The sequence below is a fragment of the Ranitomeya imitator genome, chromosome 5 (assembly GCF_032444005.1).
Source record: "Ranitomeya imitator isolate aRanImi1 chromosome 5, aRanImi1.pri, whole genome shotgun sequence".
Taxonomy (NCBI): Eukaryota; Metazoa; Chordata; class Amphibia; order Anura; family Dendrobatidae; genus Ranitomeya; species Ranitomeya imitator.
Genome location: NC_091286.1, coordinates 436,759,555 through 436,781,261, shown reverse-complemented (window position 1 = coordinate 436,781,261; position 21,707 = coordinate 436,759,555). Strand labels below are relative to the sequence as shown.

The 21,707-nt window shown below is 41.2% G+C and overlaps 1 protein-coding gene across 1 annotated transcript in view; it reads left to right on the top strand.

The window, feature by feature from the left end:
- LOC138638117 (probable cation-transporting ATPase 13A4) overlaps window positions 1–13,582 on the top strand; it is a 627,752-nt gene extending 614,170 nt beyond the window's left edge. Inside the window, exon 30 of the mRNA XM_069727139.1 lies at window positions 11,790–13,582. Within this exon, the coding sequence (XP_069583240.1) occupies window positions 11,790–12,035 (246 nt within the window). The 3' untranslated portion in view covers window positions 12,036–13,582. The remainder of the gene's footprint in view (window positions 1–11,789) is intronic.
- The last annotated feature ends 8,125 nt before the right edge of the window (window positions 13,583–21,707 follow it).

The following is a 21,707-nucleotide window of genomic DNA, read 5'->3' as shown; positions in this document are numbered from 1 at the left end:
TTGCAGCGCTGGGTTCTAATCCCACCCAGGACAACATCTGCAAGGAGTTTGTATGTTCTCTCCGTGTTTGCGTGGGTTTCCTCCCACATTCCAAAGACATACTGATAGGGAATTTAGATTGTGAGCCCCACTAGGGACAGCGATGATAATGTCTGTAAAGCCCTGCAGAATCTGTTAGCGCTATATAAAAATAAAGATTAGTATTATTATGTTAAAACTGTTCTCTATGTAAAATGAAATCTGTCAGCAGTTTTTCTATGTAATCTGACAGCACTATGAGGTAGGAGCTGCCTTGATCACAGCCACCTTAGTTTTCTGGGTGCAGCAGCAATGGTAGAATCACAGTTTTTATGTGCCTCAGTTCTAGCAAAGAACAGTTGTTGAGCATTGTATAACCCCATCCACAGCAAAACTTGGTGTACATTTTATAGTGACAGAGAGCTGCTAATCAGTGCTGGGAGTATAGTTGGACTAGGATGCACAATGACAGTTGTGCTGTAGTTAGAATCTCCTGCAGATAAAACACAGATTATATTGAAAAAGCAAAACACAGCCCAGTAAGTGACAAATCAATGTAATCAGGGTCTCTACTCCTTCATTATGTTAGATCAATGGTAACCAAATAGTAGACTGCGATATACTGAGGAACCATGAGTTGTTGAAAGGTAGATCTTGTAAGTCTCCTGACTTCTAACTTGCTAAGCTCAGTTTCCTCCTCACAGGTTTCTTTTTTAGTGTCTATCACCACATAACATTCATTGAAGATGTTATAGACACTTGTGAGTCTTGACCTGAAAACAATTGTGTACTGTTGTATATGTAGATCTCCAAGACACTCTTCCACCAGCTCTGTGCACAAGATATGACTGGATACAGCTGGTGAAATACATAATGAACAAGTCACCAATATTTTAAGTTCATATATTTCTAAATTGCTATTTACATTATATTCTCACCAGATGTCAGTAAGAACCTATTCAAGCAGGCCAAAAGAAATCAAACCACAGATGTCCAGAAATTAAGTTATGTGTAACAATGAGAAATTACACAGGAAACAATTATTGAACACATAAAGAAAGAGAGATGCTAATGGAGCGCCCCCGCGGGCAGTGGGGTACTCGGTACCGGGTCCTTCGGTTCTCAGGGGGATGTCATGGTGGCTAACCCGGTCCGTGGCCCGTTGGATATCCGTGTAAAAAGGGAAAGGTCTTTAAAGGGATATGTTTGTGACACCACCTGTGGTATTCAGTCAGGGTGACCGACGCTGCTTTAAGGGGTCCACTGCGGTGATGTTATGGCAGCTAGATGGTATACCTTCCCACAGGTGAAGTATGGCCCCAGGGCTTCCCAGAGTGTGGATGGTGGATGGTGTGAGGCGCAGTGAAGAGCGAGGACACAGGGTTGTAGTCTCTTTACCTTTTACGGAAGGCTTCAGCATCCACGGCCCAGAGTACCAGATCACAGGGCAGGCAGAGTCCGGACGGTTTGGAGGCAGATAAAGAGTCCCCTTATCCAGGTAGAAATTAGTGGCCTTCCTCTAGCGCCTTGGTGTTATAGTACCTTACTGCTAAGCCTCTCAGAAGGTCCTCACAGATGTTGCAGATGTTATCGATGTTTTCTCTCATTCTCTGTCCCCCAGATGGATAGGACAAACCCGTATGACCGGTGGCTTGAGGCTTTTTACAGGGACTTGCAATTGCAATTAGCTGTCCGGCCGGTCTCTGAAGCAAGGCATAAAGGACTGTTGCTCCCTCGGTGATCCAGCTACCGGGATCCTGCGCCTCAGAAGGAGGCAGCCTGTGTAGGGCAGAACTCCTTCTGGTATCCACTCCTTCGCTATGACTTCTCCACGCTCTCTACAATACAGTTCTCTTGTCGTGTCCTTTCTTAGGAACTGCTGCACTCAGGGCAGGTGCAGCTCCGTGACCTTCTGTCTCAGCCTCTGACAGGCTCCCACCCCTGTCAGGGACCAACTACCTGAGCAAAACTCAGCCAGCAACTGCCTAACTTCCTCTCCAGGCCACAAGTTTTACCTAAGTGTGAAGAGTGCCCTAATAAATAGGAGCATAGCTCCCCCTGGTGGACTGGAGTATGAAATGTGTTGTATGTTTGTGATACCTGTTAAAGAGATCTCCTTCATTGCCTTCAAACATAACATCACTGCAGGAAATGACATTACTGCAACAACCAGAACCCTGGGGCGCTGCACTAACATCCATGGAAAGTCTTGACACCAGCTGAAATCTATCAGTAATTAGAAAGCAATCTTGCCCTGTAATGAAAATAATAGCAGCTTGTTTAACAGATGGCTACCAAGGTACAACATAAACAACATCTTATGATGAATGAAACCAATGAGATGTCTCAAGACCTTTGCAAACTTAACACCTTACCGTCATCGGGCATAATAGTATGCCGATGTCAGTATTCCTCCATTTGATGTGGGCTCCGGTGGTGAGCCATGTCAGCTGTTTTGTGCCCGCAATAGCCATGGGTGGAATCACGATCCACCCGAGGCTATTAACTAGCTAAATGCCGCTGTCAAACGCTGACACCTTCATTTAAATGGCGCTTACAGCCATCTGGCCTGAAATGCGCACACAGGTGACCTGTGTCACATGATCGTGTGTCACCATTGTGTCGGTAGGACAAACTGAGGTCTCATGGAGAGCTCTATGGTTATCACTGCCGAATTGCTTTGAGCACAGCCCTTGGGTCGGCGCTCAAAGCAAGTCAGCAATTCTGCTACATAAAGGTGATCTGACCATCACCTCTATGTAGCAGAACCAATCGAGTTGTGCAAGCTTCTGGTTTCCTATAAAGACTATGGAAGCATGGCAAAAGCAAAAAAAAGTGTTTAAAAATATAAAAAAATAAAAAATTATAAAAGATCAAATCACTCCCCTTTCGCCCCATTCAAAATAAAACAATATAAATAAAATTAAACCTCCACATGTTTAATATTGCCTCATTCTGAATCGGTCGATCTATCAATATTAAAATGGGTTAACCTAATCACTAAACGGCGTAGCATGAAAAAAAGTCAAAATGTCAAAATTACGTTTTTTTGGTTGACGCGACATTGCATTAAAATGCAATAACGGGCAATCAAAAGATGATATCTGCACCAAAATGAAATCATTAAAAATGTCAGCTCGGCACGCAAAAAATAAACCTTTACCTAACCCAAGATCACGAAAAATGGAGACGTTACGGTTATTGGAAAATGGCACTTTTTTTAGCAATATTTGGATTTTTTTTCACCATTTAGATAAAAAAGAATCTAGATATGTTTGGTGTCTATGAACTCGTAATGACCTTGAAAATCATAATAGTAGGTCAGTTTTAGCATTTAGTGAATCTAACAAAAAAGCCAAACAAAAAACAAGTGTGGGATTACATTTTTTTTTTTGCAATTTCACCACACTTGGAATTTTTCTCCCGTTTTCTAGTACTCGACATGGTAAAATCAATGGTGTCATTCAAAAGTACGACTCGTCCCACAAAAAATAAGCCCTCAAATGGCCATATTGACAGAAAAAGAAAAAGTTATGACTCTGGGAAGGAGGTGAGCGAAAAACAAAAACACAAAACTGAAAAAAGCTCCAGTCATGAAGGGGTTAAAATATAGTGATAGAATTTGTTACAGAAGAATTTCTATACTAGTCAAGGTCTCAGTGAGCACTCTTGGCTGCCAGAATCTTGGAAATTTGGCAACATTTCTTAAAATTTCACAATTTTGCAAATTTGGATGTCCATGCCTTTAAATCACAGAGATACGTCACACAAAATAGGTAACGTTTACCACATGTCTTCTTTACATCAGCACAATTTTGGAACCAAATTTTTTTTGTTAGGAAGTTATAATGGCTAAAAGTTGACTAGCAATTTTTAATTTTTCCAACAAAATTTACAAAACCATTTTTTTAGGAACCACAACAAATTTGAAGTCAGTTTGAGGGGTCTATGGTTCTATATGATGGAAGATACCCAAAAGTGACACCATTCTAAAAACCATACCCCTCAAGGTGCTCAAAACCACTTTAATGAAGTTTATTAACTGTTTAGGTACTTCACATGATTTTATGCAATGTGGAAAAAAACATTTAACTTTTTTTCACCAAAAATTTACTTCAGATCCAAATTTTTTTTAGGGTAAAAAGAAAAAATGGACCACAAAATTTGTTTTGTAATTTCTCATGAGCATGCAGATACCCCATATGAGGGAGCAAACCACTAGTTGGGCATAATGAATAGCTCAGAAGGGAAGGAGCGTCATTTGACTTTTTGAATGTAAAATGTCCTTTGATCATTAGACGTCATGTCCCATTTGGAGATCCCCTGATGTGTCTAAACAGTGGACATTCCCAACAAGTGACCCCACTTTGGAAACTAGATTCCTTAAGAAAAGTATTTTGATGAGTGAGGAGCACCTTGAACCCCCAGGTGCTTCACAGAAGTTTATAACATTGAGCTGTGAAAATAATAAAATCACATTTACCCCACAAAAATGTTATTTTGGCCCCAAATTTTTCATTTTCATAAAGGTAATAGTAGAAACTGTACCATACAATTTGTTGTGCAATTTTTCCTCACTACGCTGATGCCCCATATGTTGGGGAATACTACTTTTGAGGCACACTGCAAAGCTCAGGAGGGAAGAGGTGCCGTACTGGAGTTCAGATTTTGCTGGAATGGTTTGAGGGTGCCATGTCACATTGGCAGAGCCCCTGAGGTGCCAGAACAACAGAATCCCCCAATATGTGGACTCATTTTACAAATTACGCTCCCCAATGAATTCATCTAGGGGTGCATGGATCATATTGACACTACATGTGTCTCACAGAATTTTATACCATTGAGCGGTGAAGAAAGAATAAAGAAAGAATAAATTACATTTTTACCACTAAAATGTTGTTTTAGCCCCGAGTTTTTAATTTTTCAAAGGGCTAATAGGACATTTTTTTTTACAACAAACTGAGGTCATTTTCTCCTGAGTGTGCCAATGCCCTATATGTAATCAGGAAATATTTTTCAGGCACAGTGCAAATCTCAGAATGCAAGGAGCGCCAGATTTTACTGTTATGGTTTGAAGGTGCAATGACACCTCGGGGAGCCCATGAAGGGAAGAACGGAGTGCTATTTGCATCCTGGAGCACAGATGTTCTTAGGACAGTTTTCAATCTCCATATACAGAGCCCATAATTGCTAGAAGAGCAGAATCTTCCCTCAAGTAACTGCATTTTGGAAGCTATACCCCTTGGGTAATTTATCTACAGTTGTAATCACAATTTTGACTCAATGGGTATTTTCCAGAAATGAGCAGCAATTAATGTTGCCAAGTGAAAATTACAAACTGCCGTTGTAGTGACCAGTACGTTGCAGTCACTAGTATGTTATGCCTAGCCTGTGCATCTGGAGACATGCATCCATGAGTTTGGTGGGTTCTCATCACTTTAGAAATGCCAAACGTGAACGCAATATGTGATTTAGGTACACTGTGGGGCTCAGAAGGGAAGGGGAATTTGGATATGAGAGCTTTTCCAGAGCTTTTGTATTACCAGTGACGTGGAAGCCCCCTATATTTTCATTAACACAGTGTTCCCCAACTCCAGTCCTCAAGAGCCACCAACAGGTCATGTTTTCCTTAGTATTGAAGAGGTGATAATTGCATCACCTGGACAATACTAAGGAAATCCTGAAAACATGAACTATTGGTGGCTCTTGAGGACCGGAGTTGGGGAACACTGCATTAACAGATGACAGACCTGAGTAAGGGCTTGCTTTTTTGTGGATTGAGTTAAAGCTTTACATAAAGATTGTGATAACATTTATCTGGCGCACTACGCTGAGCACTTACATTTGTGTTCCCATTTAAATCTCTGAGTGATGTGATTCAGATAAAACCCCCGAGGGATCCATTCACTCTAATGAGGCAGCAGAGTTACTCTGGACTCCATCTGGCCTCTGCTCAGCAGTGTCCTCCTTTTCAGAAGTGCAAAAAACTTTGGCTTCCGGCACTTTTATTCAATCCTAAAAAGATGGACACCACCGCATCAAAGGTCGGACGGCATCCACAGTGTCTCCATCTGACTCATTATAAGGAATCTTTGGCCAGAGGTTCGGTCTGAATCACATATTTCAAAGATTTACATGGAAAACATGGTCCAAGCATTCACCGCAAAGTGCAGGATAAATGTGCGCAGAGGCTTACTGCGATCTTTGGGAGGCAGAATGAAAAAATAAACAACAGGTGATGAATTGGTTTTATTTATTGTTTTACACCATTCCTCGTGTGGTATAAGTGATTAGGCAACTTTATTCTTTGGGTCTTTGCGATTACAGAGATACCAGATTTATATCGGGTTTTTATGTTTAGATCCTGTCACACAATAAAAGATGCTTTTACTGCAAAAAATAGTTTTTGCATCACCATATTTTGAGAACTATAATTTTTCCATATTTAGGCCCATCATATGAGTCTTGTTTTTTGTGGGACGTGTTGGCCTTTTTATTGGAACCAATGTCGGGCACAGGACATTTTTTGATCGCTTTCTATTCCGATATTTGGGAGGCAGAATGAACAAAAACTAGCAAATCAGGATGATTTTTCGGGGGTTATGCCGTTCCGTGTATGGTAAAATTGGTAAGGCAAGTTTATTCTTGGGGTCAGTACAACTACAGCGATACCTCATTTATATATTTTTTAATGTTTTGGTGCTTTTACACAATAAAAACTATCTTATAGTAAAAATAATTATTTTTGCATTGCTTTATTCTGAGAGCTATAACTTTTTTATTTTTCCACTGATGGAGCTGTAGTACAGCTTATTTTTTGCGTGACAAGATGACGTTTTCAGTGGTACCATGTTTATTTATATACGTATTTTTGATTGCTTTTTATTCCACTTTTTTCGGCGGAATGATGATAGAGCATTGTTTTTTTGCCTTGTTTTTTCATTTTTATGGTGTTTACTAAAAGGGTTAACTAGTTGAATAGTTTTAACATAGTAACATAGTTAGTAAGGCCGAAAAAAGACATTTGTCCATCCAGTTCAGCCTATATTCCATCATAATAAATCCCCAGATCTACGTCCTTCCTACGTCCTATAGGAAGGACGTAGGAAGGACGTTTTATAGGTTGTGTTGTTGCAAACGTGGCAATACTAAATCTACTGCACTTTTATTCAATATATTCATTCATTTTTTTCATACAAATATTTATTTATGAATATAATATCTTTTGATTCTTTTATTATTATTTTTGACTTTTTTAATATTTTTACAATTATTAATTTTTTTTTAAACTTTTTTACTTAGTCCTACTATAACATTAGCATTTTTTGCAGGCTGATCACTTGTACAGAATGGGGATGCAGCAGCATCCCGATGCTGTGCAAGCTCTGCACTGACAGGAAAAGTTGCTGATCATGCACTGCACATGATCAGCAACTATCCTAGCTCTGGTAACCTGGATGTCATTATGAGGACATCGGGTCACCATGGCAGCGATCTGGACCCTGTTTCAAGCTGCGAGGTCTCTGATTCACATATCCAAAGATAGAAGGGCTGTCATCCCTCTGCCGGCTCCCCAAATGCTGTGATCACATTTTATCACAGCATTTAGGGGGTTAAAGTGCCAGGGGTGGTGTGTGTCTGCTCCTGGTACTTAGTGCCGAGTGTCATCTGTCAAAATCAGCTGACACCCGGCAGCGATTGCCCGCAAGTATTATGGGGAAAGAGGGAAGAAGAAAGACAGGCATATGTACAAACCAACATACAGTAGCATAAATTTACCCAAAATAGCCGTCGCTTCGTATTGGCGCCTAAAAGTAAAGCAACCTTTCAAAGTAGTAAATCAGTATGAAATGTTAACAGAGTTCAACGTTGCTTAAAAAAACTAAGCGTAGAAGTAATATTAATATGCTCAGGTAATGAGCCTAAAAATCTGTGAGGCAAAGGTAGAGTAAATAATAATAATGCGTGGTATAAAGGCTGCCATGTCTGGGAGTGCCCCATGGCAACCCTAAGACTAGGTGGAGGGAGAGTTCGGTTTGATCCCCCCCCAAAAAAATAAGCTTTTGAAGTGGAACAGAGTTATTTCAGTTACTCAAATAACTAATCATAGATTAGCCACGTTGTAGATTGGTCATCCAGGGCAAATACCCATCTTCGCTGTGGAGGGTGGACCAAAGGCGGCCCCAGAGGACTTAATTACAGCACATTTGAAAAAATTCTATGCCCTCGTCCAGAGAAGAAACATGAAATAATCCTGACGAGATTTTCACCTGGAGAGTTGACGATCTAGTCCAGATGTAAGAAAGCCCGGCTCGTAGTAGTTCACGTGTGATATGCGAGAAGGCTTTTCTATTTTGGAGAGTGACTTTTGACAGATCCTTATAAAAGGCCAAGTGTTTGTAGGGGGATGAAAGAAATCTCGGATCCTTCGACATACCAAGAAGTGTGTTCCTCACCCAATTTGGATAAAACGAAACAATAACGTCACATGACAGATCCTTTGGAAGCCAGGGCGGTCTACGTATTCTAATGGCTTTTTCGATAAGAAGACTTTCGTTAGCATTAGGAAACAAGTAGGAGATCATTGAAGAAACGTAATCTTCCAACTGGGAAGACTGGATCGTCTCTGGTATACCCCTGATCTTAATGTTATTCTTCCTTCTAAAATCCTCAAAATTGGCTAAGTTGGTTTTGAAGAGATCCATATTTTTTTGAATCTCTTCCAGTGATTTTGAGGTCTTTGGTATGGTTTGAGAAATGCTATGCTTGTTCTTTTCGTTTTTGTTGTTAGATGCAGATGATTCTGGAACAAGCGAAGAGCCAACAGATATGGTAGAAGGATTTAACTCAATGTCAGTAGTTACCGAAACTAATATCTCTTTAAAAAGTTTTTTTATGAAAGCTTCGGATGCTTTTGAATTGTTAATTTGTTTAGATTCCAAATTGACTCTTTTACCGCAAGGATTCGTTGTGATTAGAAATGTTTTAAGAAGAGACACCATGAAGCCCTCTGTCGGGTGATCATCAGATGCAGGAATCTCTTCCAGTAGTAGTAAATTAGGGGAAAGACTTTTAGAATTATGGTTTAAAACAGGTTTAAATTTCTCACATGGAACCTCATTCAATGAGGAGCTTTCAGAGGGGTCACTTGAATCATAGTCAGAAATGTCAGAAGTGTCAATATTCTCAAAAAGCTCCTTTGAGTGTGATCCCTCCAGGTTTTCCAAGGATCCGGAAAGGCTGTCAGATGGATCTATCAATATGTCCTCATCACCGCCATTCCCATGAGCCCTTAGGGAGGCATCAAATCTTTCAAAGGATGTGCCCAGAGCCCTATAGAACTCTGAATTAATCCTAGGAGTGTTCATCAAAATCTCAGAACTCTCAGAGACCTCTCTTGGTAGTGTCCTTTAAGCCTCTCACTCGGTGTGCCTTTGGTGATATGGTAGGAAGAGCTTATATCACTAAGTTCATGGCCGTCTGACTGTGAATTAGGAAGATCATGCTTCCCATCAGCGCAGGTCTTCCCCCTTAAATCCCCCAAAATATATTTATATGAGGATGCTTGTGTAAATTGTGTGGAAATATGCTGCAGTCCACTTACCAGCGCTGATGACCACTGGCCCCCTCCTGTCTCCTGTCCAGAACACGGTCTCCTAGCTGTTGCACCTAGCATGGTGTTTTCTTTCACGCTGGAGCTCCCCCGGCACGTTCCTGAGACCACTTCCTCTGCAGGCGGTGGCGCTCCCTTCTGTGTCCTCAGTGCTGCGGTCACCGTCCGGGATACTGCGGCTGCCCAGTTCTTTGGCACAAACTCCTGTGCCTTGTGATTCAGGCTGCTCCTCCGGCTTTGGCTGGCCGGCTGCATCTTGCCGGGTGCCTGCTGTGGAGGAGTTGCTGAGTCATCCTTAGCTGCTGCGTGCTTCCTCCGGGTCTACCGCGACACTTTGCTTCTTCCTTCTGCTGCCGCTTGTCAGTGTTAGGTGTGCTGAGAGAGGAGTTTTCAGCCCGGATGGTGTCCCGTGGGTCTGCTGTATATTAGAAGTCCTCGGCTTAGCCGGGGCCCGGCAGGGGGTCTGCTTCCAGGCTGCAGGTCCGCCATGTTTATCTCCAGGCGAGGGAAAAGTTCCTCCAGAGCCGCGTCTGCTTTCATGTCCTACAGAAGGATTCCTCTCCACGTAATTGGGACCCCTCTTCTGGTAACTGGTACCAGGCATGCTTTTAAATGCTTTGAGTCCAAAATTTCCACTTTTTGCAAGCTTTAGCAACTTGAATCGGGGAAATTGCAGGAGCTCCTATTAGATAGGTCTGCTCCTGTTCCCGTGCAAACCACACCCCCGTACAGATACATTCTTAATAAAAATCTGCTGCCATCTACCAGGGTGATTAAGATGAAATATGGGTGGCCGTTTCAGCAAGACAATGATCCCCACCGCACAGCCAAGGAAACTGTCAATTGGTTTAAGAGAAAGAAAATATAGCTGCTAGAATGGCCCAGCCAATCACTTGACCTGAATCCAATATAACATTTATGAAAGGAACTAAAGCTCAGAGTTCATAGATGGAGCCCAGAGAACCTTTAGGTTTTGAAGAGTGTTTGTGTTGAAGATTGAAAATCACACTAGAGCAATGCATGCCACTAGTTTCTCCATAGAGGAGGCGCCTGGAAGCTGTCATCACCAACAAAGGCTTTTGTATGAAGTAAAAAATAAATATCAGTAAGCATGTTGAATGCATTTCCCTGTGCCATTTCTCATTATCACACATATCTCAATTTATGAACATCTATGGCTTGATTTCTTTGCCCGTTTGGATTGAATGGTTTGTTGTTGATGTCTGATGAGAATTTTATGTCAATAGCACCTTTAGAAAAATATTTACTTAGAAAATTGATGGCTTGTTTAATTTCACCAGCTGTATAAGCTAAAAGAGTTTCACTTTGCATATGTCAGAAACCAACAGACCCTTATAACTCCTCAAGGTTCGATGATAAGATACTGTACCTTGAGCGTGACTTCGTCTCTATTGACAGTGGGAATGTATTCTCGCAATAACCATTTTATTTAGCATAACAAATAGAAAAAAACCAGCATGTGGAGTTTGTAACATGAATACTAACTCAATTATACTATATAAAGTATAGGAGGACTAGAGTTATTCGTATTAAAAATACCATTTATTAAATACAAAATATAAAAAATATGAAAACACAAAAAACTTTCTACATATAACATATACTATATAAGCATGGAAATATAAAGGACAGTGTGATCCCTGTGGTGTAAAAAACGCAAAGGGGTCGTGATCCTGGGCTAAGCAAGGCAGCAATAGACCATGTAACAAAGCAGTAGGTAATATGGAATCAAATAGACTTGCACTGCACATGTACTGGCAGGGAAGGTGATTTCCTTCCTTGTAAATTGTCAAATAGATTCAGCCGTGCATAAGTATCCCATATATTATAAAGAGCAATTGCTGCCGAAAAACAAAAGATTACATGAAAAGGGGTTAATTACCCATAGTATGCGTAGTGCCGTCCAGGACACGACCACTCTCCCCGACGCGCGTTTCGCGAGAATGGGTCTCGCTTCCACAACTCTAGTCCTCCTATATTTTATAAACCATTTTATTTACTTGGGACTGCTTTTGCTGATAAGAAAAGAGCACCACAAACGTTAACCATTTGGTATAAATCCTATATACATAATAGTGCAAGCTCCTTATACTGCCATTTGGGACCAACTAATTTTTTTTATCTTTATTTTTCCTAGATGTGGTTTATTGACAATAGAAAACTCTGGCTCAGGATAAAGCGACTCTTTCACTACAAATCAAAGAGCCAATACAGAAAGTTGCAAAGAAAAATACAGAAAGATCCAGAGTGGCCTCCAATGAACAAAACAGACTATGCCATCGGAAATGTTGCTGCAGAGGATTGCAGCATTTTAACTTACAATAAAGCCCATTGTAGAATTGCACCAAATGATTCTGAAAAAACAATTGTAGCTGTAATGTAAAAGCAGCAAATGTGATAAGAAATACTTATTTTGCTCGTGAAAAGGCACTGAACCTAATAAATAGGATAGGTCATACATTTGAGATCAGTTAGGGTCCAACAACCGACACTCCATGATGCTGAGTACTGCAATTAATAAGAGATGAAATTTAGTACTCGGCAGCGGCTGCTAAGCAATGCATGGTGCTGCTGAGGTTTGTCGCCGTAAATCGCTTATATCTAGTCGCTGAAGATTTTACCCATTGTCCCCCGATCTCTTATTGATGGCCTGCACCATGATTATGTCAGTCTGGGGCAACCCCTATAATAATACTTGTAGCTGAGCTAATCAGAATATCCTTATGTAATTAGTTGTAGTTAGAGGGCTAAAGACATTTTAACACTATACGTTAACTTTTTATGCATACATCAGCAACAATCTATATACAATTTTGCTAAAACGTGAGTTAAATGAGATGCTACATACCCATTAAAGAATGATATACCCACATTTAGGCCTCATTCATGAATTCAGTTTTTCACATGTGTTATATTGGTGTTTTTTAGTTATAGAACAAAAAAACATATTACTGTATTTTTCAGACTATGAGACGCACTTAGGTTTTAGAGGAAGAATTAGGGAAAAAAATTGAAGCAAAAAATGTGGTCAATTCTGTACTTAATATCCCCTATCGTGGTATATATGGTCCCCTCATCGCCATCCTGATGCACTTGCCCCCCTCATCCCCACCCTGGTATGCATGGTCCACTCATCCCTATGTTGGTATGCACGGATCCCTCATCCCTATCCTGGTACGCATGGCCCCCCTAATCCCTAACCTGGTATGCATGCCCCCTTTCCCCTATCCTGGCGTGCATTGCCCCCTCATCCCTATACTGGTAGGACTGGTCATCCTCATCCTTATCCTAGTATGCATGGCCCCCATCTTTATCCTGGTATGCAGGGCCCCATCTCGTCCTAGTATGCACTGCCCTATTCTGATATGATTGGCCCCCATCCCGGTCCTGGAATGCATGGCACCATCCTTATAATTGGCCCCCACCCATACCCTGGTATGCATGCCCCATCCTTATAATTGATTGCTCCACCCCCTTCCTGGTATGCATGGCTCCATCAGAAAACTTTTGAAAAAAAAACAGCACACTTAGCTTCCCGTTGCTCCCTCGCAGCATCCTGCTCTGTTGCTAGCAGCTGCTTTATCCTTGTAAGCAGTGCATGCCACTAGAGCACAGCTGCCGGTATACTCACTGCTCTGCACACTGGGACTGTGCACACAGAAAGCAGTGAGTATTTATTGCTCTTCAGTAACGCGCACAGTGTCACCCGGAGCCTTCCTGCAGCTGCTGGCAGTCACGTGTGCCACTATTTAAGAGAAATGAATATACAAGTGGAGAGAGATGAATATTCATTCCTCTTAAGTAGCAGCACACGTGACCACAGGAAGCCGACACTGTGCGTGCTACTGAAGATTAATGAATGCTCTCTGCGCACAGTCCCGGTGTGCATGCAGTGAGTATTCCAGCAGCTGCTCTCTGGCTTGCAAGCAGATCATGATGTCCCTGCCATGCACTGCTTACAAGCATAAAGCAGCTGCTGGCATCAGAGCAGGGTGCTGCGAGGGAAGGTAAGTGCAATGGGTATTTTTTATGTTTTCTGAATGGGCCATGTATACCAAGATGGGTGTGGATGCCAATCATAAGGATGGGGCCATGCATGCCAAGACTGGGGTTGGGGGTCAATTATACCAAGATGCTATTAAAGAGAAATTCATATTCATTGCTCTCCACACCCATGGGCGTGGAATGCAGTGGAAATTCATGTCTCTTTAGCAGCGGGCAAAGGAGTTAGTTACAGCCGCCAGCCTCCTGTGACCCGCTGCTCCGCCGATGCAGCTTCCCCACCTACCTTCCACAGCCAGAGCTGGACAGTACATCCAGACTATAAGACGCATCCCCCAGTTTTCTCCACATTTTTTTAGAAAAAAAGTGCATCTTATAGTCTGAAAATTTCGGTATATTCTATGCGGCTGTTCATATGTCTGCATTTTTTTTGCTGACTGTGTGTCAGTATCAAAAATCAGAGACATCTTTTTTTTTTTTTACTATTTTCATGGATGAAAATCAATTACAGCACACAGATGCCATCACTTCTGTCTGTGTGCTGTCCATGTGCTGTCTGTGATTAACAATCTAAGGTCACGTTCACAAGTTCAGTATTTGGACAGTATTTTACATCAGTATTTGTAAACCAAAAACTAGGAGTGGGTGATAAATGCAGAAGTGGTGACGTGTCTCTATTAACCTTTTCCTCTGACTGTTCTACTACTGATTTTTGCTTACAAACACTGATGTAAAATACTGGCCCAATACTGAATGTGTGAACGTGGCTTAAAGAATAAGAAAAGTTTTTTTCATTTATGTGCTTATTTTTCCATATGTGAAAGTCACTGATGTAACATTGATGGTAAAAACTGCCCAAACACTGATGAATCTCGGATCGAAATCACTCGTGACACTTGTACCAACTTTTTGCATACGTGAACAAACACAAACGTCTGAATGAGGCCTTGAAGAAGTTGTCTGTGATATAACCCCTTAAGAAAAAAATTCTTTACATCATGAGTACATGTAAACATTGGATTGTTGCTTATTTTTTATCCATAGTCTTATTTTTCAAAAGTAATTGGGCTCAACTATACGGCAACAGTTTTGATGTAATTTCCTGACTGGTATGTGTCATCTTTTTGAGACATAAATGTGCTTTGCTTTTATATTGGCTTTTCAAATGTCCACAATGTTACACTTTTACATACAGTACATTATAATCACAAATACATTAATATATTATAAATTATCATTGGAAAAAGTACAAATGCATATATGTAACATGTACATACATGTATTAGGCATAAACTTTGCAAGTGATCAGAGACCAAAGGTACACAGAGGTATATTAACATAAATTCATGTATACAGAATACAAAAAAACAGTGTTTTAGTGTTTTGTCTGTAGTTAAATGTTTAATTAGATCTATCTTGACACTTTTTATTGCCTTTGGTCATTTCGGTGTACTACATCATATAGTTCCGAATCTGTGACCTGTCCATCTTTTGGTAATAAATGTCACATTAGAAATGATTCCAAATAAAAAAATATGTTGCTGTTTCCATTGAATACCTAACACTACCTCTCCATATGTCCAAAAGTCTCATGCATTGGTTGTACTGCAATTTTAATTTAACCAAAATTGGACTGTGTCACATAGTTTTTCAAAATGATCACTTGATAGTTTTATAAGTCTTTGTGCAAAAATGGGCAAGGTTAGAAGATCACCAAGATGAGTTTTCACTTAAAAGCATTAAACGCTATCCAGGATTATGCAGATGCTGACAGCAGGACGTCTGATGCACATCTTTGCTGATCGCCTGATCCATAAATGTTGGTGCTGTCAAGGATAAGTAGGGCTTGGGCAGAGTTAAGGTACCGTCACACTAGACGATATCGCTAGCGATCCGTGACGTTGCAGCGTCCTCGCTAGCGATATTGTCCAGTGTGACAGGCAGCAGCGATCAGGCCCCTGCTGTGCTGTCGCTGGTCAGGGAAGAAAGTCCAGAACTTTATTTGGTCGCTGGACTCCCCGTAGACATCGCTGAATCGGCGTGTGTGACACCGATTCAGCGATGTCTTCCCTGGTAACCAGGGTAAACATCGGGTAACTAAGCGCAGGGCCGCGCTTAGTAACCCGATGTTTACCCTGGTTACCATCCTAAAAGTAAAAAAAAACAAACACTACATACTTACCTACAGCCGTCTGTCCTCCAGCGCTGTGCTCTGCACTCCTCCTGTACTGGCTGTGAGCGTCGGTCAGCCGGAAAGCAGAGCTCTGCTTTCCGGCCACTGTGCTCACACAGCCAGTACAGGAGGAGTGCAGAGCCCAGCGCTGGAGGACAGACGGCTGTAGGTAAGTATGTAGTGTTTGTTTTTTTTTACTTTTAGGATGGTAACCAGGGTAAACATCGGGTTACTAAGCGCGGCCCTGCGCTTAGTTACCCGATGTTTACCCTGGTTACCGGCATCGTTGGTCGCTGGAGAGCGGTCTGTGTGACAGCTCTCCAGCGACCAAACAGCGACGCTGCAGCGATCCGGATCGTTGTCGGTATCGCTGCAGCGTCGCTAAGTGTGACGGTACCTTAATAGAATATTTTTAAGAAAAGCTACTATTCTTTCATTCTGATCACTTACTTGGATTTGAGATAGAATATGCAATAATCATAAACACTATGCAGATGACAAACACTCCAACAACAATCCCAATCACTATATAGATTAAAACTGTATTTTCTTGGAAAGGAGAAGAGGCATAAATATTTACTTAATATTCTCATTATGTGTACATTCCTTTCTTGTTATGAAGCTATAATGCTTTCTTGATCTAAAAAATAAATGTTCATAGATCCTAGTAATGGCCCTAGGGTTTCCAACTATAGGGGCCTGTTTAAATGTAGCAACATTTTATTTGTAAAAATAACATTTTTCATTTCTGTAATTGCACTCTGCATTAGGCCGGCGTCACACACAGCGTAAAACAATACGGTCCGTATATTACGGCCGTAATACGCTGAAAAGTCCCGAAAAAAGTGGTCCGTAGCTCCTCCGTAGGCAGGGTGTGTCAGCGTTTTTTGCGCACGGCATCCTCCGTATGTAATCCGTATGGCATCCGTACTGCGTGGTTTTCTCGCAGGCTAGCAAAACCAACATACCGCTATAGAAGTGATCCATGTGTCCCAAAAAGAAAAGAAAATATATATATACTGTCATATATATATATATGTGTCAGTAGACACATATATTAGAGAGAAACTGACATTAGTAGTGTGGAATCTGCAAAAAAAATGGAGAGAAGACATGGTTTACTGTATGTAAACCATGTCTCAAATCATGTCGGGTTTTAGGAAGGAGAAGGAAAAAGCCGGTAATTGAATTACCGGCTTTCAAGCTGTCTAGCGCTGGAATAAATATTAATATATATACATATATGTGTCTCACTGACATATATATATATATATATATATATATATATATACCTATTCTATATGTACACATTTATTCTACCTATTCTACTGTAAGCTGTCAGTGTGATTTTACTGTACACCGCACTGAATTACCGGCTTTTCTCTCTAACAGCGCTGCGTATTTCTCGCAAGTCACACTGCTTGTCCGTGTGTAATCCGTATTTTTCACGCTTCCATAGACTTTCATTGGCGTATTTCTTGCGCAGTACGGTGACAAACGCAGCATGCTGCGATTTTGTACGGCCGTAGAAAGCCGTATAATACTGATCAGTAAAATACGGCAAATAGGAGCAGGGGCATAGAGAATAATTGTGCCGTATTTTTTGCGAGTTTTACGGACGTAGATTCTGCGCTCTTACGTCCGTAAAACTCGCATGTGTGACGGCGGCCTTAATTCCTGAAAAACACCTGAATGGTTAACCCCTTAGTGACAGAGCCAATTTGGTACTTAATGACCGAGCCAATTTTTGCAATTCAGACCACTGTCATTTTATGAGGTTATAACTCTGGAACGCTTCAACGGATCCCGCTGATTCTGAGACTGTTTTTTCGTGACATATTGCACTTCATGCTAGTGGTGACATTTCTTCGATATTACTTGCGATTATTTATGAAAAAAACGGAAATATGGCGAAAACTTTTAAAATTTTTCAATTTTCAAACTTTGTATTTTTATGCCCTTAAATCAGAGAGATATGTCACAAAAAATAGTTAATAAATAACATTTCCCACATGTCTACTTTACATCAGCACAATTTTGGAAACAAAATTTTTTTTTGTTAGGGAGTTATAAGGGTTAAAATTTGACCAGCAATTTCTCATTTTTACAACACCATTTTTTTTAGGGACCACATCACATTTGAAGTCATTTTGAGGGGTCTATATGATAGAAAATAATGAAGTGTGACACCATTCTAAAAACTACACCCCTCAAGGTTCTCAAAACCACATTCAAGAAGTTTATTAACCCTTTACGTGCTTCACAGGAACTGAAACAATGTGGAAGGAAAAAATGAACATTTAACTTTTTTTTTTGCAAACATCTTAATTCAGAACCATTTTTTTTATTTTCACAAGTGTAAAAACAGAAATGTAACCATATATTTTGTTATGCAATTTCTCCTGAATATGACAATACCCCATATGTGGGGGTAAACCACTTTTTGGGCGCACCACAGAACTTAGAAGTGAAGGAGCGCCGTTTGACTTTTTCAATGCAGAATTGTCTGGAATTGAGATCGGACGCCATGTCACGTTTAGAGAGCCCCTGATGTGCCTAAACAGTGGAAACTCCCCACAGGTGACACCATTTTGGAAACTAGACCCCTTAAGGAAGTTATCTAGATGTGTGGTGAGCACTTTGAACCCCCAAGTGCTTCACAGAAGTTTATAACGTAGAGCCGTGAAAATAAAAAAATCGCTTTTGTTTACACAAAAATGATCTTTTCGCCCACAAATTCTTATTTTCACAAGGGTAACAGAAGAAATTAGACCACAAAAGTTGTTGTGCGATTTCTCCTGAGTACGCTGATACCCAATATGTGGGGGTAAACCACTGTTTGGGCGCACCGCAGAGCTTGGAAGAGAAAGAGTGCCGTTTTACTTTTTCAATGTAGAATTGGCTGGAATAGAGATCGGAAGCCATGTCGCGTTTGGAGAGCCCCTGATGTGCCTAAACAGTAGAAATCCCCCACAAGTGACCCCATTTTGGAAACTAGACCCCCCATGGAACTTATCTAGATGTGTGGTGAGAACTTTGAATGCCCAAGTGCTTCACAGAAGTTTATAATGCAGAGTCGTGAAAATAAAAAATATTTTTTTATTCCACAAAAAAGATTTTTTAGCCCCCAAGTTTTTATTTTCACAAGGGTAACAAGAGAAATTGGACCCCAAGAGTTGTTGTCCAATTTGTTCTGAGTATGCTGGTACCCCACATGTGGGGGTAAACCACTGTTTGGGCGCACGGCAGAGCTCGGAAGGAAGGAGCGCCGTTTTGGAATGCAGACTTTGATAGAATGGTCTGCGGGCATTATGTTGCGTTTGCAGAGCCCCTGATGTACCTAACCAGTAGAAACCCTCCACAAGTGACCCCATTTTGGAAACTAGACCCCCCAAGGAACTTATCTAGATGTGTGGTGAGAACTTTGAATGCCCAAGTGCTTCACAGAAGTTTATAATGCAGAGTCGTGAAAATAAAAAATATTTTTTTTCCACAAAAAAGATTTTTAGCCCCCAAGTTTTTATTTTCCCAAGGGTAACAAGAGAAATTGGACCACAGAAGATGTTGTCCAATTTGTCCTGAGTATGCTGGTACCCCATATGTGGGGGTAAACCACTGTTTGGGCGCACGGCAGAGCTCGGAAGGAAGGAGCGCCGTTTTGGAATGCAGACTTTGATAGAATGGTCTGTGGGCATTATGTTGCGTTTGCAGAGCCCCTGATGTACCTAACCAGTAGAAACCCTCCGCAAGTGACCCCATTTTTAAAACTAGACCCCCCAAGGAACTTATCTAGATGTGTGGTGAGAACTTTGAATGCCCAAGTGCTTCACAGAAGTTTAGAATGCAGAGTCATAAAAAAAATATATATATATTTTTCCACAAAAAGGATTTTGTAGCCCCCAAGTTTTTATTTTCACAAGGGTAACATGAGAAATTGGACCCCAGAAGTTGTTGTCCAATTTATCCCGAGTATGCTGATGCCCCATATGTGGGGGTAACCCACTGTTTGGGCGCACGGCAGAGCTCAGAAGGGAGGGAGTACCATTTGACTTTTTGAGCGCAAAATTGGCTATCGTGTTTGGAGACCCCCTGATGTACCTGTGGAGATCAGACTGAACTAAAACAATCCATCTTGTCTTCTTCCTGAGAAATCTGGCTTACAACAAGATACATTTCTGCTGACTTGACATTTCCTTTTATGGAAGTAATCATGTGTGCATTCCTTCTTTCAATAGCAGCCTTTCATTCACCTTCCAGATGATGTAACTTTCTACTGATAAAGACTGGTATAGATTGTTTATGTAAGAGATAGTGAAATATGAGCGCTTGTGCGCATGTCTGTAAAAGTATAATTCTTTTCTATATAAAGGGAGGGCAAAGCCCAGAGAGAGAGATGTGCTCCTGGGCTTCCCCTGTATATGATCACACAATACCTTGTTTGCGTGTCATTTACTCTGGATCCCTACCTCTAGTAAGCCAGGGACTGAGAAGGACTTAACATTTCTTTGGCGCACCGAACGGGGACCCGAGATGAGAGTATTTGCTCGAGATTCACCTGCGGATACGGACAATGGAGATCTGGGATAATGGACGGCAAATGAACTGAAAAACCTGGCCAGGTAAGAGACATTATTAGTTCTCTTTTATCTGCCTTGTATTATCCGAAAGATCTCTATGAGCCGTGTCACGCTGGGTTAGTCTAGTAGTGAGTAGATACCTATAAAACTCGGGTTACTATATTGTATAGATTTATGAGTCCTGTCCCTGGCAGTGTGTGAACAGAGTGAAGGTTGTGGTATGTTGTGAAAGAAGAGCAAAAGTGCGTAGAAAAATAAGCCGAAATAGTTGGGGTATAAGCCTTATACACGGAAGTCAGCCTAACTGGGTCATGTGGTTGCGTCCTTTCGGGGAGACCTCCGCCCATGCTTGACTCTCATTTAAGTGCTTAACCTCCTTCATTTCTGGATAAGGTTTGATAGAATGAGCCCAGGACGCGGGTCCATGAGCCTGGGACAAGTATGCTAACTGACACAGAAAGTTTTGTGATCTGTATGGTGTTGCTGGGTCTGTTTGCGTGCATAATAGCACTTAAGTACATTCTGCACATTAGAAAGAATGGAGCAGATCAGCCCTTCAATATTTTAGCTCCCTAGGAGAGAAGGCAACGAGACATCACCTAGGATAAGTGATTGTCCAAACGTCACCTGGGGTAGAAATAGCTAATATTGAAAAAAAAAAGAAAAATGGGAAATAAACAGACAAAAACCGTCTTAGGACAAGTGGAAGCAGCAGATATCATACAGGAAAGATGTGGGAAGACAGTCAGAAGTCAGATTAGAAGGGTAAGAGAAAAATTGGGAATTTCAGAAGCACTTATGTTTAGCACTGAATGGGAAAGACTGAGTAAAGAACGAGGTGGAATTATCAAAGACAATGGGTGGGAAGAAATCATACACTGTATGATAGAGGTCTCAAAAACAGCTAAAGAGGAGAATTGGAAGTATGATCCAGACACTTCCAAATGGATTATGGGGAAGGGAAAAAGTTGTGACATAATCCCACCACCTTACCTAGATCCAAAAGCCCAATCATTTGTACCATCTGGAGGAGCAGAAGGAGGAAAACAATTTCCAGCCTTGTATCCCAATCTTGGTGGGGTAGGAGGATGGGTATGTTCACACTGTGGACAACAAAATCCAGATTGGAGAAATGATTGCCTAGTCTGTGGTACACCTAGACATGGCGCTGTACTTGCCCCTGTTAGGGTAGTACCAAGACCCTTTAGGGAACCTGGTGCTGACGGGGTAATGGGAACTAGATATCACCAGACCCGACAGTATTTTCCTTGGTCCCCTGCTGAAGGTATGTCCCTCCTGCATA